Below are 18,117 nucleotides of genomic sequence, written 5' to 3' on the forward strand. Positions count from 1 at the left end.
AAAGATTTAGATGCTCATTCTTGCAAGTTACTTCACATGCGAAGAGCGCTCTTTAAACTGTGTGTGTGTATGAATTTGTGTAATGCATAAATTGTGAAGCAATTGTATATAAATGAAGTTCTTGGAAAATAATGAAAGACTAACTGTTGTACGAATGGCTTGCGCTGGTTCATTAAAATAACAGATGTTTTTGTAATAATTCACCGAAAGTGGGATGTGGATCAAATAAAATAATTATACGATTTCTTGCGACTGTAAAGTAGATTTGATTAAATGTTTATAGTGTGGTTATAATGAACAAAACTCAACAGTTTCGCAGAGTCTTAATCATTTGAAATAAGCTCAAAAGATGTAATTTAGACAAACTAATTGACTGCTAAAATAATTTTCTACCAATCTATGAGACAAAGATTTAATTTACTAAACATAAATAAGTATTCAGTTAACAATAGTTATTCGATTTCTCTGTGCAAGCCTTTGAAGTCGGTTAACTTGAGGGAAAATTAGTCCTAAAGACCTCTATGTATTGAAAACCCATATAATCAATGACGTAGATAGTAGACTAAAGCATCAATTCACTAGTTTTGCAATACCAATTATTCAAACCCAATAAATTCTGTGTGAATACCAAATTTAATATGTCGATTTACATCTTAATTGAGTCAATTAGTTGGCAACAAACTTGATGAATCAGTTTGTGTCTTAGTTACGTAAACTTATTTCTTAATTGAATCAATTTATATCTTAACTGAGTCAATTTACGTTTTAATTGACTCAATTTATATCTTAATTGAGTCAAATAGTTATCCATTTTGAATAAGTAGAGGAAGTTATACGAGTCTTCATATTCGTTAGAAGTTAGTTATAATTATTTGAAATACTTAGAAAAGAAAATTCTCTGTATTCGATATTCATTAGTTAGTTTCGTCGGACGTGCCTATACTCCATCCAACTAAATTTTAATAAATCTGAATAATTTTTCTGAAGTTTCTTTTATTTCTGTGAATCGTTCGAAAACCAATTAGTGTAGCTAACCTTCCTTAAGATTACATGAATAATAAATCTAAAACAACCTTAAATTTGTGTTATTTAAAAATAATTTTTATTTATCTATTTTATAAAATTTAGAATGAACTTTTAAAGCAAAATCTCAACTAAGTCAAGTTTATTAAATTAAAGCATTTCCGACTGCACCCACTCATACTTAACTAAACGAGCAATTCACTCAAAAGCCAAGCTCGACATCAATCAAATCTACTGCTGTAGCCAGCGAGCATATGGGAGAAAATAATGTACATTTTTGTATGAGTATATGTAAGGAAGTAGGTATGTATGAGTGTGAGCTTTATTAATGTGTAGCTTCTAAGAGTTTCTTTTTGTTGTAGTTTTTTGTTTTTATTGTAGTTTTTAAGCTATGTAGAGCTAAAACAATATGTATGCAGTGGAAAAAATACTCGTTGCTTTTATATAAATTAATAAAGATCAGTCATAGCGGCACACAGGCGCACGGGGAAAGTGTGCAGTTAGGGGCAAAGTGATAGTTTAAATATAAAAGAGAGGCAACAGAGCACAGAGCTGTATGAGAGATATACATATGTATTATTTTATATATATGCCTTGGTATGTATGAATTTAGGTAAAAGTTGAGTTGAAAAATATGAAAAATCACCGAAAAAAATTTGACGTGATTGGGAAGTAGTCACCGATTTATTATTCCTACTCAAAAGCCTTGCCCATAAATGTATGTATGTAACCTCTGCAAATGTATGCACTACAATTCACCAATTTAATTGAATCCAATTCAACCTATGCCAACAGTCAATCATTGCGAATATCCAGCCAGCATACAACCAACCCTTGGAACCCGCGCTGCCTTACACCTACACACAATCATATTTGATATTCAGCTTTCAGGCAGGAGAGTGGGAAAGTGAGAGGGAGAAGCACCAAGTGCCGCTAAAAATGAAAAACAATAAACCGAAAAACAAAAAAAAAATTATTTCATTCAAGCGCTGAAGGTGATTCACGGCATCAATTTCAACGGCAGCGGCAGCGGCGGCACACTATTATGATACTTTTGGCTTTGCGGGGTACAGGTACCTATGTATACTCGCATACAATAAATAATATCATGCTACAAACTGCATTGCAACAATTCAGTTAAGCTGCCAAATGAACAGTCAGTCAGGCAGTCAAATAAAAGCTTGAACACACACACACACCTACATACTGTTGTATAGATGACAGACAGATAGCGGCAGATGGTTGAGGAGATAGTGGGGTCAAGTGAAATGTAGAGACCGCCTGCTGCTGAAATCTACGGCATTTCTTTTGGGATATATTTCGATTTATTTGTTGTTGTTTTATGTGTTTGTATTTGTATGCAGATTCATTTTTCTGAATCCATATTCATGCTGTTTGATGTGTGTTTCTTTGATTGTATAGATATGTGTGTGTGTGCGCACATTTGTCTGCTTTTGCAATGATTTATCATGTTTTGCTGTTGCTCTTATTGTAGCAGCCACTTTTTTAGCGCTTAAATAATATTTTTGTATATTGTTTTTGTTTTTTTTTTTTAATTTTCACATTTTAGTTCGCATTTTTTATTTATTTATTTATATGCATGATTTTCGTTGATGCTTCTGACAGCACGCAGGAAGAATGAATGGGCGAGTGAATGACTGAGTGAATGTCGTCGACACACACACACACACATTCACAAACACAAAAACAATGTGCCACTACAAATGCAATGTAGTAATGTGAGTAGCATTTGGATGGCGTAAAAAAAGCAAATTGTGTCCGCGCATGAATTTAAAATTTTATAATGCAATAACAAATAACAATAACAATGAAATTTACTCGCTGGCAGTGCCAATCAGGTCGACACTTGGGTGCTTTGTTGCACATATGAAGGAAGAGAAAAACAATCAAAGTACTGCATAATATAAAAAAATATTTCATATGCAAATTACAAATAAATATTTACGCCAGCGGTTTGGCATAGTTTTTGTTGTTACTGCTGCTTTTATGATTATATAGCAGAGAATTTCAAGCCGTATTGCACTTACGCGATTTACGGTGAAATTTTACCAACGGAAGAGCTATAAATTTCACACTTTTTGCAGCAAATGCAATGTTTTTTTCGTAATATTGTATTATTAGATGGAGAAGAACCACTTGTATTAAAGAAAAATCTTAAAATATCAGTTCATCTAAAAGACGAATTTGCCTAAAAACACATTATACTTAAACTTTTCTTGACGGAAATCATTATATTTTGGTATCCCCAACCAAAATTTTCCATTTTCATCTAATGGACGAATTTTTCATATTTCAATTCGAATTTACGTAAATATAATATATATCAAGAGAGAAGTCATCTCAGCGACAGCAGAAAACTGAAGAGCACTAATGAAATATGATTAGGAAGTCATTATTCTTCATTTCGTCTAATGGATGAACTTCACTTTTAGCCATTTTTATAATATTTAACAATCTATATGTATGAATATAGAATTATATAAAATATGACACATAATTCTCTAATCGACGTACATATATGCCAAAAACAAAACCTAAAGCAGTTTATCGCAGAAGCGTTCAAAACAAATGCGTTCAAATTGAAGGAAAACTTTTGTTTTGGTTTCTAAACCGCTTGAACAGCACGAAAAATTTTGATAACTGACGCTAGTAAGTTTGTATGAGTACAGAAATAATCCTTCCGATGAATTTTAGATAAACGTGAAAATATTGACTTTTAATAACATTACATACCATTGTTGGTTAGAGAACCGAAATTAACATTTCATCTAATAGATGAATTTAATATTTCATCTAATAGATGTACTTTTATATGTGAATTCAAACATTTTGGAAACATTTTTAAACTATTTTCCAAATATTTTGTATTTTTTTTTTTCAAATTAACTCAATAGATCATTATTAGTTATAGTAAGGAAACCCCCCTTTTCTCCGCTGTAAAATGTCAATCGTAAATAAAAAAACAGTTATTTTGAATTTTTGAAATTGTTTTTTTTAAAACAAAAATATATATATATTCACAAAATGTTGTTGATTTCTTTTCATTTGCATTTGTATTACATATTACATTTTTTGTTGTTTTTTTCCATTTTTTATTTATCATAAACGTCATACCTACGTTGTATGTTGTATCAGTTTTTGCCTTCAGCGCATAATTAATTATCTCGCATACTTATAATTTACAAAATAAAAAATAAATAACAGTTTTGGATTTTTCTGCTACACATTTGACGCACAATCGCTCATTACATGCTTATACATAGATTGTATGTATTTAATTAGTATATATATTTATATATATATTATAGCTATAATATACATAAATGCTATGCTAGAGTACATGTAAAAGTATATATATTTTATTATTTATAATTTATCAGTGTGAATTTGTGTTTATTGCAACGCTTTAATCTTGTTTTTGTTTCATGTTTTCCCTTCTGTCATATGCCATTTTAATTACAACTAATATTTGTATATATATATTTTTTTTCATGTATATTAGTTATTTGCCTATTTAAAAGTAGTATGGAAATGAATAAATAAATCTAGTAGCATATCAGTTTTGTTTGTGTTGTTGTTTTATTATTTTTGTATATTGATCTGTGTGTGTGTGTTATTTACAAAATGTTTGCACAAATCTGTTGGTTTCATACACGAGTTCCCTTTCAATTTATTATTGTTATCTATAAAAATAAATAAAATCCGTTTTTGTTTCGCATTTTTGCTTTTAAGCTTGCCAATTAATTAAATGGAAATAAAATTCGCTGTGAGTACGATAATGCAATGGGTATGCAAGTGTGGTTTGATTTTATATGAAATAATTTTAAATTTAGTTTGAAGTATATTATATATGTACGTATAAGAAGTCATTTATACTAACTAATATAGTGTTGGGTATTTATTAAGGTTGAAAAATGAAAATTAGAAATTTACTGGACTTTAAATAATGTTTTAACAATAGAAATGTTGCAGCTTTAATTTTGCATTTTCGAACATTTTAATAAAATAGTAAAAATTATTGTTAAGCATTTGTTGATTTTACCTTAATAATATGACTTTTAAGGATAGAAATGGAAAAGTTGTTATAAACATTCTTACTGAAATATGGACCTTCATCTTCCTCATAAATTTAAGGGTCAGATTATCATTGCATTGCTGAAAGTGTTCTTATATCACTATCCAAAGAACAAAGAAAGGGAGAGAAAAAGGAACGAGTGTTTTCTGAGAGTATTTTTATATATTTTTTAATCGCTAAAGCCGAGAATTTATCCAGATATCGATAATTGTTCGCGATGAATCAGTAGGAAGCTGACTGGAAAAATACACGTAATGCTATAGAATTTGAAGGATTACAGCAAATATTAGCTGTCATCGATTGGCTAACTGCTATAGACAAGCCAATCGAACAAACTTTCCAAATTTTCATACGAACTGGCAGCACTGAAATCGAATTGTCTATACTTGGTCGCACTGAACTTTTCTACCACCGTCCATATCTTACGTTTTCTGCAACAAATTTAATTTTTATTAAAGTTTTTTATTCTATAAATTTAATACAAAAATACTGACGATTTATCTTCGCCTGCCATTTTCAATTTCAAATTTCTGTATAACAGCTTTTATTATTTTGACAGTAATTTGTCCTCAGAGCCGTTCACAATAGTAAAATAGTTCCAAAATGTGTAAAACAAAACTTGGTAGCACTCAGCAAGCGACGATTGAAATTTTAATGAGGTATTCGCATACTCTCCAGCACGAATTCTTCTAGATATCTTTGTTGTTGCTTTCACATGTAAAATTTTTGACAGGCGAGCAGCGCTCAAAGATAGCGAGCAGAGAAGTGACCAATCGATGACAGCTATTATATTCTTCTACTATGAATGCTTCTTAGGAAGCCACAACACTTGCGAAAACTTTATGTATGTATCAAAGCATAAACCAAAGTTGCCTCACTCTCTTAATCTCTTTTAATGAGTTCAAATATAAATAAATGCGCAAAGAATTTCCAAAAACCAAAATTCATGGTATTTCTTTTTGGTTTGAAAGCATTCAATTCTTACGAAGAGCATTGTAAGCGAAAGGGAGTTTATTTTGCAAACTATACCCTCAACTTTTTCTATTTATTCGTATATATAAGAGGTTTTGAAACGTTTAGGCTAACTATTGAAAAAAGCGTTGAAATACGTTCAAGCCTTTCGTTCGTCTTTCCACGAGCGATAGCTTTTGCTTTACTATACGTGGTTTAAGACAATTCTCAATTGCGAAGTCTTCGGATTCAACATTAAACAGTAAATATTGGAGTTTGACAATAAAAACTCAGTAAGTATATCATGTAATTTTTGGAAAAAAAATGCTTTTAGATTTAAATGGTTTTATAAAATATTAAAGGAGAATTTAAAAAAAAAAATTTTTAGAAAAAAATATTTAATGAATTTTAGCAAAGAAACTCAGTATTTAAATTTTAAATTTTTATCCATATCTAGTTATGCCTTTTTATAAACTTTTAAACAAAAACAGACTTTAGTTGAGAAAAATGTTGTGTTGAAAAGTAGTAATTTATGGAAAAATTATTAAAATTTTATTATATTTTTGTCCGAAGAAGTTTTCATAAAATAAGTCTAACTAACTATAAAGTGTAGGTATGTATGTATGTAAGGAAATTAAAATTGCAAAATTATTTTCATTTATGTACTATATATAGCTATTATGAATATATGTATATGTAATATGTAGTATGTAATTATTCATGTAGTTGTCATTTAATTTAGTTGTTACTAATAGTTGTTGTAGTAAAGTAGTATAAGAATGTATGTATGTATGTCGTTGTATTTAATAGTGTAGAGTAGTACTTGTGTAGGTATGATAGGGATATTATTAATAAATTATAGACAAACACACAATTCATTTATTATTTATGCATTTTAATAGCGAACAAACCGAGTAGCATAAATATTTAGAAAGAAATTGGCATTTAATAGGTAGGCAATTTTTTCAATAAATATGATTTTTTAATATACATATGTATGTATGTATGCGAGTATTTTTGTGTGTATGTATATGTGTATATGTTTAGTGATTATTAAGCGTTAGGCATGATTTAATGGATTAAATACGTTATGTTGTTGCTGTATGCTTTTTCATTATGAATTAAGTATACTTTTTGGTGTTTCATATACACGCTTGACGATACACAAATACAAATATGAGAATATGTAGGTGAGCATGAGTGGCGCATAACTGTATAACTATGCACATCAATATATGTTCGTATGCATGTATGTAAGCAATTAATTTATACACATGTATATATATATTTTTTGCGTTTTTTTCAATTTTTTTTTAATTTATTTGTAAGAATGACGTTTGTATGCATTAATGATTAATTTGAAATATATGTTTGTATGTATGCATGAGAGTATGTATGTATGTATGTATGTAATACATAAATATGACACATAGGTTAAGTGATAAAGTAAAATAGCGGTTTGATGCGTACAAAAATTTGTATGAGTAAGTGTGTGTGTGTGTGTTTTGTAGTTGCATTTGATTTTGCATGTACGTCATCCCGTCCATTGCGTCCTTATGTGGTTGTGCATTAATTATGAAGATTAAATGCGGCATTTGTTCAATCACATAGCTGCTGTGTGTGTGTTAAGTAAAATGTGCGTTTGCTGTTCTTCAATTTGTAAATTATGGCAGTAGTTGGTACATTTTTTTATAATATTTTATAAATGCAAAATTTTATTTTTTTAAACGTTCGAGTGAGTATGTACGCGTGTGTGTTAATCATGTTAAGCAATTAATTTTTAATTAATTGTGTTGCGCTTTTACGCACTTGCATATGCAACATACATAATTTTGTGACTTTTTTCGCTAGCATTTGTTGTGTGTTTGCATAAATATGGCAAATTACGAATTTATAAGCTGTGTTTGATGTGTTAGCACCACTTGTAAAATAAGCTTATTTATTCATAATTGAAACAGGTGGCACTTATATTTTATTATTTATGAAAAGAAACCACATTTTAATGGCAAAGTAATTTGAAATTTTTGAAAAAAAGAGTGAAGAAAATTATTTGCAAAAAAAATTAAAAGGTTGTTACAAAATATTATTAATTTTTTTTTCCTAAAGAAAATATATGATTATTCTTTTTTATAAAAAATCAAGCAGCAACTTTTATATATTCATTTATTGCAATACAGAGTTCTAAATTCAAATAACCCAAAATTTAATTTAAGTATCTGCCTCAGTAGACATTTTTGTAGTTTAAAAATCACTTTTTGGTTATATGGAAGATTCTAAAAATTGCAATTTTAAGTATCTTCAACGAAAATATATAGCTGCAATTTAAAAGATTTTAAGCTAGTTACATCATATGGACAAATCTTTTTGCTCTATATTAACGTAATTTTAGGCTCCAGATTTAAAGATGAGTTAAAAAACGTGAAAAAAAAAATTATACAAAATCTGGCTGGAGTTTCCTGAACTTAGAAGTCATCCAATGAATTTAAATGCATTAATTTTTTAATTCGAATTTCAAATAATTTTTTAATTCGAATTTCAAAATAGTTTTAAAATTTTATTTCAAAACTAATTATTTTTTATTTTTAATTGAAGTGAAACTTTGAAAAATTAATTCTTTCAGAAATACAGAAAGCATTTAAAATATTTATATAAATTTAATTTTAAGAATTTATTAACTCGAATTCTTGTATAAATATGGATAAATATTTTTATATTTTAAGCTGGGTTATTTGGGAGATTTTTTATTTAATTGGAAAATCCTCAAAACCAAAAAGTTTTCAAAAATTTAGTTAATATTTCTATTACTGTCGCACACAAACACAAAGGACCAGCATTTTTTTATGTCACAGGAATTATATGATTTTCGTAAAAAAAATTAATTTGAGAAAAAAATGGAATTCGAAATATTAGCAGAAAAGTATGCATTCTTTAATCTTCGAAATTAAAGCTTCATAGAAAATATTTTATATGGCGTTTTATTTAAGAAAAAACTTATTTTTGCAAGAAAAACAATTTTGTAGAAAAATTAAATTAAAACACAAAAAAATTAAATTAAAAATCAAAAAAATTAAATTAAAAATCAAAGAATTTATTTTTTTATGAAAATATGAAATCTTATTTTTGAAAGAAAAATTTTGTAGAAAAAATGAAATTAAAAAACAAAAAAAATAAATTAACAATCAAAAAAATTAAATTAAAAATCAAAAAATTTAAAAAAAATTAAATTAAAAATCACAAAATTTAATTTTTTATGAAAATATTAATTCAGTAAACTAATGATTTTTATTTACTTGTACATTTTTCAAAATCACTACCACAACTAACTCATCAAACTAATTTCACGCATTTCATGTTAGTTTCATTCACTTCTATAGCGGTTAGTAGCACTTACTGCGTTCAATACACTGCTGCCAAAAGTAAAGAAAAATCATAAAATTTATTTTTCAATTTGTTTCAATAATGAATATTTATTTTTCACGTTTTTTCACAATTTCAAATTGCTGCTTACAGTCTAATTAATAAATAAACACTTTTTGTCGAAAAATAGAAGTAGTAAGAAAAGAAGCTTAAGCTACCAAAACACATACGATTTCATTTAAATTTTTCTCAGCCATAATTGCCACAACAAACACGCGCTGTACATATGTATGTGTATGTGGATACAAGTGCGTACATAGACCAATTAATATATAGAGAGTAGGAAAAATGTTTTAGCTTAACAAATATCAGGCAGTTCGTCCTTGTCAACAATAATAAATGTACGCTTTCACGTCATTAGTGCATTGCAACTGTAATGGTAATTGTAACTGTACATCAATGTTATTTTAATTATAGGTATATGTGTATAACGTTTGGCAGTTTCGCTTGTTGTTGTTGTTGTGTTTGCACTAAATGCATTTGTATATGTGTGTTTGTGTTGTGTGTAGTTTGTTTATTTTATATTAATTAAATTAAATATTTACATGCGTACGGGCAGTAGCAGCAGCGGTCGCACTTATTGGCAAACAGTTTTGCGTTTATGCGACACTGGTGGTGAAAGGGGCGGCGCGCACTCACGTGTGTGTACATAAGTAATTAAACGAAATTTGCATTACAAAGTGCAAGTACAACCACATTCAAGTTGGCTTCCACTCTTCCCCCCTTACTGCATAACTTTTCACTCCGTTTGCGCTCAAGCACCACCACCCTGCAATGCCCGTGCTTTTCACGCGTTTAACCTAACTAACTAAATATAGCCATGTAGGTACACGGTTGTCATACACATTATATACTTAGTCTTAATCTTAACACATATACATACACACATATATATGTAACTAATTTAGCTATTTACACTTATGAGTAATATATATATGCCTATATTATTTATTTATATGAGGAAAATCGAGTTTACATACATAACTACATATTACATACGCTTATCAGCAACGTCAATAACGGCGTTTGCAACAACATAATCACTTTGTTCAAGAATTGTTTTTTATTTTTTTCTCAAACTTGAACTTTTTCATTTAACTTTTGTTCACTGGGTTATCAAGCAGCTTGTCGCCGTTGTTTTAGTTATTTTTGTATTTTATAGGCTTTTTTATACAATTTAATTAATTACTTTACATAGTTTTTAAATTAAATATTTTTTAATTAATTTTATTTAACTTTTTTTGAACTGCTGTACAGCTTAGGCAACTGAGCAACTTTTTTTTCAATTTATTTTTTTAATTTAATTTATGCGTTTTTTATAAATAAATTTACAATTCAATAACTACTACGCAGCAAATATCGACACTTGGCGCTTTTTTAATTAAATAAAAAAGTAGAATTAAAATTTTTGCTTTTAGTATAAATATTTTTTGCGTTTAAAAAATTTAAGATTTTGAGTTATAAAAAATGTAGACTTTTTAAACTTTCCATTTTTAAATTTATAAACTTTTAGGTATTTATGTACTATAAAATTCATTTACACTTTTGTTGTGTTAGTTTCAGTGCCAGGAACCAGTCCTAGAAAGTCGTCGCCGTTCTACGTTCCTACTTAATAAATAAATCAGTTGTATTACTTTAACTGCGTTAAATTTCTGTTTAAACTGTGTGCGTCGTATTTATATTTTGCTCATATCGCAGCTTTACAACTATATCTACACTAAATACGCCTGCACATGCGGTCCCTGTTGTTGGCCACTCGGCGCCGACACTGACGTCACGCCGCTCGCTATTTCGCCCTCGCCGCGTCGTTGCTGTTGCTTTTGATTTTGCTGCTGTTGCTGTTGGTGTTGTTGTTGCTGCGGTCGCCATGTTTGTGACATCAGCTGTTGCTGCTGTTGTTGCTGTTGCTGATGCTGATGGAAACGCTGTAAGCTCTGCACTGCTGCGCCGCCATTTGGTGTCGGCGAAGGCGGTGGCATCATTAGCATGTTTTCATTGTCCAGCGTCGAGTAATCTGAGTCTATGCTGGAGTATATGTGCTCTGAGGGTGGACGCATTGCATACGTTTGGCTGGGCGCTGTGGCATGATGATAATACTGGCTGCTGTTGCCCGCGCCAGCCGCATTACCGTTCAGTTCAGCGCCGCGTTGAGCCGCTGCGGCCGCTAGCGTTGCTTGTTGCGCGGCGCTAGGGTGTAGATGTTGGCCCACCATGGGATGGTGTAGTGTGCCGGCAACGCTACTGGCACCAGCGCTGTGTTCACGTCGCTGCGGACGCGGGCTGGGCGTCGCTGTAGTGGCGGAGGAGTAATTCGTAGGCTCGGCGCCGATGAGTTCGCCAGCAACACCTTCGGTGCAGTAGGCGGGTGGTGGCGCTTGGCGGTAGAGAATGCCGGGACTAGAGGGTTGCTTGATGCGCTCGTGATTGTGATCGAGCGTGTAATTATTGCCGGGCACACCAGCAACGCCACCACGATAGGTGGGATAGTCGACGGGTAGCGCATAGCGTAGTTTATCCCAGAAGAGACGATCGGCGCGGCGTATGCGATGCACTGCGGATGTCTTTAAGTAGGGTAGCAGCTCGATATCGCTCTCCGCCTCGAATTGTACTTCGGGTTCCTCGATAATGACCAGCTTTTGTGGACGGTTACGCAGCGCATCGTGCACTGCGCGTCGCAGTTCGCAGCGTGACCATTCTGTCTGTAGAAAATTGCGTGTCAGCAAGATGACAATGCGCCGTGATACGCGTGAAGCCTCCAGCAGCTGATAGTGTGTGGCATCATGTGCAAGATCGCGGTGTTGCAGGCAGATACGTAATGGCGGACGCCCAGTTTCCAGCTCGGCCACCAAGTGTTGTGCTACGTACTCTGAATCTTTGGCGGAGTGCAGTAGCACAGCATCGTAGAGCTTCTCCGTTTCCTCGCAGCGTGGTCCAAACACACGTACACCGTAATGCGCGAATACCCAGATGCGTAGCGATTCACGAAAGACAAATATAATAATGACTACCACAAGCAAAAATATGAGCGCCAAAGCGGCAGCTAGTAGGGGTATGTAAGTCTTTGGTATGCCATGTTGCAGCATTGAGCCGCCAGCGTAGTAATCGGTGCAGGCCGCTGTCGCATTGAAGTCCAATTCGCGCTTTTGCACCACGCTTGTACCGCTTATGCCGGCGTCCACGCAGTAAATGTCTTGCATGTCTTGCACAATCTGCGCGTTGTCGGCTACGTAGGCCGTGAGTTCCTGCAGGAACTTACAGCGACAACTCCACTGATTTCGACCTAAAGCCAATGTACGCATTTGCTTGAACTGTGGTTGTTGCAACTGCCACATGGTGAGCGTTATTAGGCGATTGCCGTCTATGCGCAGCACCTCAAGGGAGACCAAAGGCGCTAGCGTGATGTTGTCCAGTGAAGTCAGCTGATTGTTTTGTAAGTAGAGCTCACGTAGTGCCACAAGAAACTCGAATTCGTTACCATGCAGCGTACGTAAGAGATTGTCCTCCAAGTGTAGGACCTGTAGTGAGATGAGACCAGCGAAGGTGCGATTTTGTATGCGCGCCACTTGACTGCCGTTCACGTAGAGCGAACGCAAATTTTTCCGTCCTATGAAGGCGTGATCCCTCAGTACAGGGAAATTATTGCCATCCAAATACACAACACTCGAGTCCATGGGTACACGACGCGGCAATTCAGTAGTCTGTTGGCCGCCACAATCTACGACATTTGTCGACCAAATCTGGTCGTGATAGCAAGTGCAATTGCTGGGGCATGTCATCTCACAATCACAGGCATCAAAGTCACAGCAATGACACAGTGCGAAACAGTGCGATTCGTAGCGACAAAGGAAGTCTTGCGGTTTGAGTGAGGTAAGTGGGCGCACAGGTGCACCGCGTGCATGTGGCATGACACATTCGATGTTCGTGAGATCCATGACGCGCGGATGCTGGCGTGTGGTGAGATTGTTGATGCGTTGTAGCCAGTCCATGGTGCAGTCGCACTCGAACGGATTGCCGCCAAGGTAGAATTCTGGCAGCGGTTTGGCCGGTTGAACGGGTGCTACACGCAATTGCTGTAATTGCAACTTAGACAATGCGTTGGCGTACAGATCAACACGCGCCAAATTCACTTTATCCACAAACGCGTTCGGATGCACAGTGCTGACGAGGTTATTGTTGATGAACAACAACTCAATGGTATTTGGTATGGACATAGCGCCGATTTCAGTGATGCGATTGTGACTGGCATCCAGTGTCTTGACACGTATCTCCTCTTGCAGTTTATAGTAGTTGCCCAGTGCCTCAATGTAGTTGCCATGTATATCCAACCATTTGAGATTGCTCGGTATGAAAGCATAATCGAACCAAACCAAGTGGTTCTCGGAGAGGTTGAGCCACAGTAGCGAGACCAGTGTTGCGAACACACCATTAATATCAGAGAGGAAGTTGCGGTCCAAACGTATCGCCTCTAACTCGAAATTTTTATCGAAAGCGCCGCGCTCAATGGACTGTATGCGATTCTTAGCGAGATTGAGTACGCTTAAGCGTGGTAAGTCAGCAAACATGCCCACACTGATATTGCCGATTTGGTTGTCTATTAAACGCAGACCCGTCAGCTGATGCAGATTTTTAAAACTCTGGTTATCGAAAGTGCGTATCTGATTTTCACCCAAGTCTAGTGTACGTAGCATAGCGAGATCTTGTAATGCACGTGGCACTTCATTCAGCTGATTCGAACTAAGATCCAGTTCCTTGAGATCCGAACAGTTTTTGAAGACATTTGGCTCAATCACGCTAATTAAGTTGTTGTTTAGTGTGAGCTTCGACAAGATATACAAACCATTGAATAGCTTGTCATCCAAGGTATGCAAACGATTCTCAGCCAAATTCAAGGTGTGCAAGTTGTAGAGTGGCAAAAATGCATTATCCTCAATATGTCCAATCGAGTTGTTGCGCAAGTTCAAAATCTGCAGGAAATACAACTCCTTGAAGGTGCGGTAGTCAATTCTTGTTAACGCATTATGCGCCAAATTCAGTATAATCAAACGTATGAGGCCAGCAAATGTGGTATTGTCTATGTGATTCGAGGTCAACTGATTGCCGGACAAATCCACAATCAACAGCTGTTCAAGACGATGGAAAAGTCCCTTGGGCAATTCGTAAAGTTCATTGTTCTGCAAGTGTATTTCACGCAACTCCTTCGAACCGGCAAATAGACCCTCTGGCAGTGTTTCCAAATGATTATTGCTCAAATTGACAATACGCAGCGAACTCAAGCCAGCCAAAGCCTCACCGGACAACTCCGATATATTATTATGCTGTAAATTTAATTGTTGTAAGCGTCGCAGTCGCGATATGCCCCAACTCTCTGTCACCGAGCGCAGCTCATTGTAACTCGCATCCAAAGCTTGCAATTCACTGCCGCCATTACAATTCATATCGGCGAAACCCAAATTCTCCGCCGAACGTATACGGTTATGCGTCAAATTTAACACTTGCAAATTCCCCACCGGACAGAGGAACCCAGCTGGTAGCGCACGTAAATTATTATGGCCCAACTGCAATTCGGTCAACTGCTTCAGGCTATTCAACGAGTCCGGATAGAGTTCCAAAGTTTTGCCTGGTCCCCAATCGGGATTACGCGTATTCACCGCCAGCGTGCGCAACACATTCAGCCCTTCGAAAGCATTATTTGGCAATTGCAGCAATTTGCAGCCATCAATACGCAGCACATCGAGCGTTTGGAGGCGCGCAAATGCCGCCTGTGGCAATTGTGATTCGAAGAGGTAGAGTTCACTGCATTTGATCTCCAGTTGACTGGTACCATCAGCGCCCTGCAAATCGAGCGCGATATGCCGTTCAATGGTGCGTAGATTGCAGCGTACCGATGTGGTGCCATTGTACTGCCAGGAACATTGATTGGTCGGCGCTGGCTGTGCTGCGGCAGCGGAGGCATCGTCACCAGTTATAGCGCTCGACGCATCCTTATTGTTTGTGGCGCTTGTAATGCCAGCGCCTGCAGTGGCAGCCGCGCCTGCTATTGAGGTGGCCATCATGCTGGCCGCACTCGCCGAGGATGAATCGGAGGAAAGAGCATAGTTGGACTCTGGTCTGTCGGCGCCCTTGCTGTGTAGCGCGGCACATATGCAACCGTTGCTGATGATGTACGCGGTTAGTAACAGCAGCGTGCAAGCGCTGTATGTAGCGTGGCGACGCATTGGCAGTCTGCTTAATTTGCACATTTTTAATTTGTTTTTTAATTATTTATTAAATTTTTTATTTTTCTTTGTTAGTGTGTTGTTGTACACCTGTGCGCTGGCATACAAACGCGTTTAATGCGCGCTGCGTTCAAGTAAGCGCCACACTTCAACAAAATCATTTAGCTATTTCATTGCGGTAAACACTAACTGTGCACATTCAATGGTTGTTGCTCTCCACTGTATTTTTAGTCACTTTTTCAAATTTATTTGGTTTGTAAACGAATTTTGTATGCAAATCGATTGCACTGTTTCAGCTGCGTTGTTTCAATTTAATTTCCAATTTATACGATTTTCTCCCAAAACACATAACACTTAGTCCACCATGTAAATTTTCGTATTTTTCTTCATGAATTTTTCATTAACTGAAATTTTCACTCAACAATTTTCACGCACAGCACGCAAAGCAAATCACTTGTCAACGTAATCGTCGTCGTTCAAACTTTTTCACTACACCAGTTTTGTGTTGTTTTTTTTTCTTTTGCTTCACTTCGTTCGTAAACTGAAACACACGAAATTATTCTCTTTTTTATTGGCTTAAACGCCTTTCATTTGTTGGGCGGTGTAAAGCTAGTAGCAAACACTTGCACGACTTTTGTTTTCGGTCATTATTGACTTTTTCATATGTACTCTACAGTCGCTTCGATTTTCTGCGCTTCAACTAAAGCTTTGTGTGTGTGTGTGTTTGGTAAAAAGAAAAACTGAAAAACCCGTTTTTCGCGTAAAATCGTGCACAGCCTATACGTCCACTTTCGACGACGCGAGAACTCGAACTGATTGCACAGCGCTGGCGAGCTCAACATTTTTACTCGTACTCGTCGTAGCAAGCGGTCGCTATCGTATTAGCAATTCGACTTGCTTTCGAGTCGGTTGTTTGTAGAGACACGGTGCGGCTGTAGTCGGAGTAGCAGCGCGACCAAAGCAAAAGCGACGGCAAAGACGATGTTCGAATAATCAGCCGTTGTAGCAGCGGCGACAGTCAATAGTTTTACGATGTTTTAATGTAACGAAAAAAGTGTATGGTTAAACGAGCTGTGGCATACACGAGCAGCATGCCACAAGCAGGCGCAACCACCCCAAAAAATACGAACAACGGTGGTTTGTAGAGTTTCGCTCGCAATCGGTATTTTGTAAACCAATTGGTTTGACGCTCAGTATTAGAGAGAGAGAGTGTTACTAAATTCTCCTCTAACAAATAGCATGCTAATTGAGTGCTTCTTGTCAAATGAGCTCTACTCAAATACTCAGCACTAAAGCAAGAACAACTCTCAAGATTTTTACTCTAGCATTAAAAATGGTAACTAAATAAATTGTAATGACTCAAAAGTCAACTAAACGCTTCAGCACTCTCATATACTGAGTTCAATATTTATACTCTCAGCTTTAGTTTTAGTTAGCCGCTCATAACTGTCACACGCTCTCGTCTTCCTCTCAAATGTTTGAGCGTTTTCTTCATCAAACATAATTTTGTTTGTAATTCTCTGTCACTTTATGTCGCACGTCCGTGGTTCTACCATTCCTTTTAGCAAACTTCTTTACATATCAAAAAAATGTTTCCTTTTATGTTTTTCTTTGCTCTTCGCCTTTTGGGCTAGAGATTATGCCAAGTAGGTTTTTCATTGTTGCCATTCGTTTGCTGAGGCCTATGGTTTTTTATGCATATGTACCGTGGTATGTATGGTATGTTTGGGCATACACCAGAAATAGCAAATTAAAAAGGATATTCATATTTGCTCGCTATTTGAGATATGATTTTGTTGCTTTTATTGTTGCTGGGCTCTTAAGGAAACGAGAATGTTGCATTTCCTAACATTTCACTACTTATTTCCGCTTCCGTATGACGAAAATTTGCATTTTCGACTAATAGGAATGTGGGTTTTAAGGGCTTAATAAAGGAAAATATGTTGGTAATTGGTAGAAGTGTATGCTAGTATGTATTCAGACAGTGGTGTAATTTATAACTTTTCTTGTTGGAAATATGTTTTGGCATACTTTTCAAAGAAACGCTTTTAAATACGAATATTAATTGAGTTAAGAGGGATCTTAGCTTTCCGCCTTCTTTCTTTCGTGCTCTTTAAGCTGAAAAATAAAATTACAAAATAAATTTTGACTTCTGTTCTGTGTCACTCGCTGCTAATTTGAGCTTAAAGCGCCTATCTAATTTACGCACTATTAAATTATACTATTTGCGCTCTACTCCTTACTTTCTTCTCAGCTATTTGTCGAATGAAATTAAATATGCAAGTTTGCCTCGACTCAACTGAAATCACATTTCAGAGATCGCACTTCACTTGCGTTTCATCTTTAATCCCCAACAGCCTAATTGTGCTAATTCTTTTGTAAATGCAAATATCCTTTGCATTTCAAGTTCTATGT

General features: G+C 35.1%; 1 protein-coding gene across 1 annotated transcript; it reads right to left on the reverse strand.

The window, feature by feature from the left end:
* Positions 1 to 9,360: 9,360 nt before the first annotated feature.
* Tl_6 (toll-like receptor 7) lies at positions 9,361 to 16,572 on the reverse strand. The gene has a single exon (XM_011182525.3). It carries the CDS (start codon positions 15,724 to 15,726, stop codon positions 11,200 to 11,202), a length of 4,527 nt encoding a protein of 1,508 aa, XP_011180827.2. The 5' UTR covers positions 15,727 to 16,572; the 3' UTR covers positions 9,361 to 11,199.
* Positions 16,573 to 18,117: the final 1,545 nt, after the last annotated feature.

The sequence above is a fragment of the Zeugodacus cucurbitae genome, chromosome 6, assembly GCF_028554725.1.
Source record: "Zeugodacus cucurbitae isolate PBARC_wt_2022May chromosome 6, idZeuCucr1.2, whole genome shotgun sequence".
NCBI classification, from domain to species: Eukaryota; Metazoa; Arthropoda; class Insecta; order Diptera; family Tephritidae; genus Zeugodacus; species Zeugodacus cucurbitae.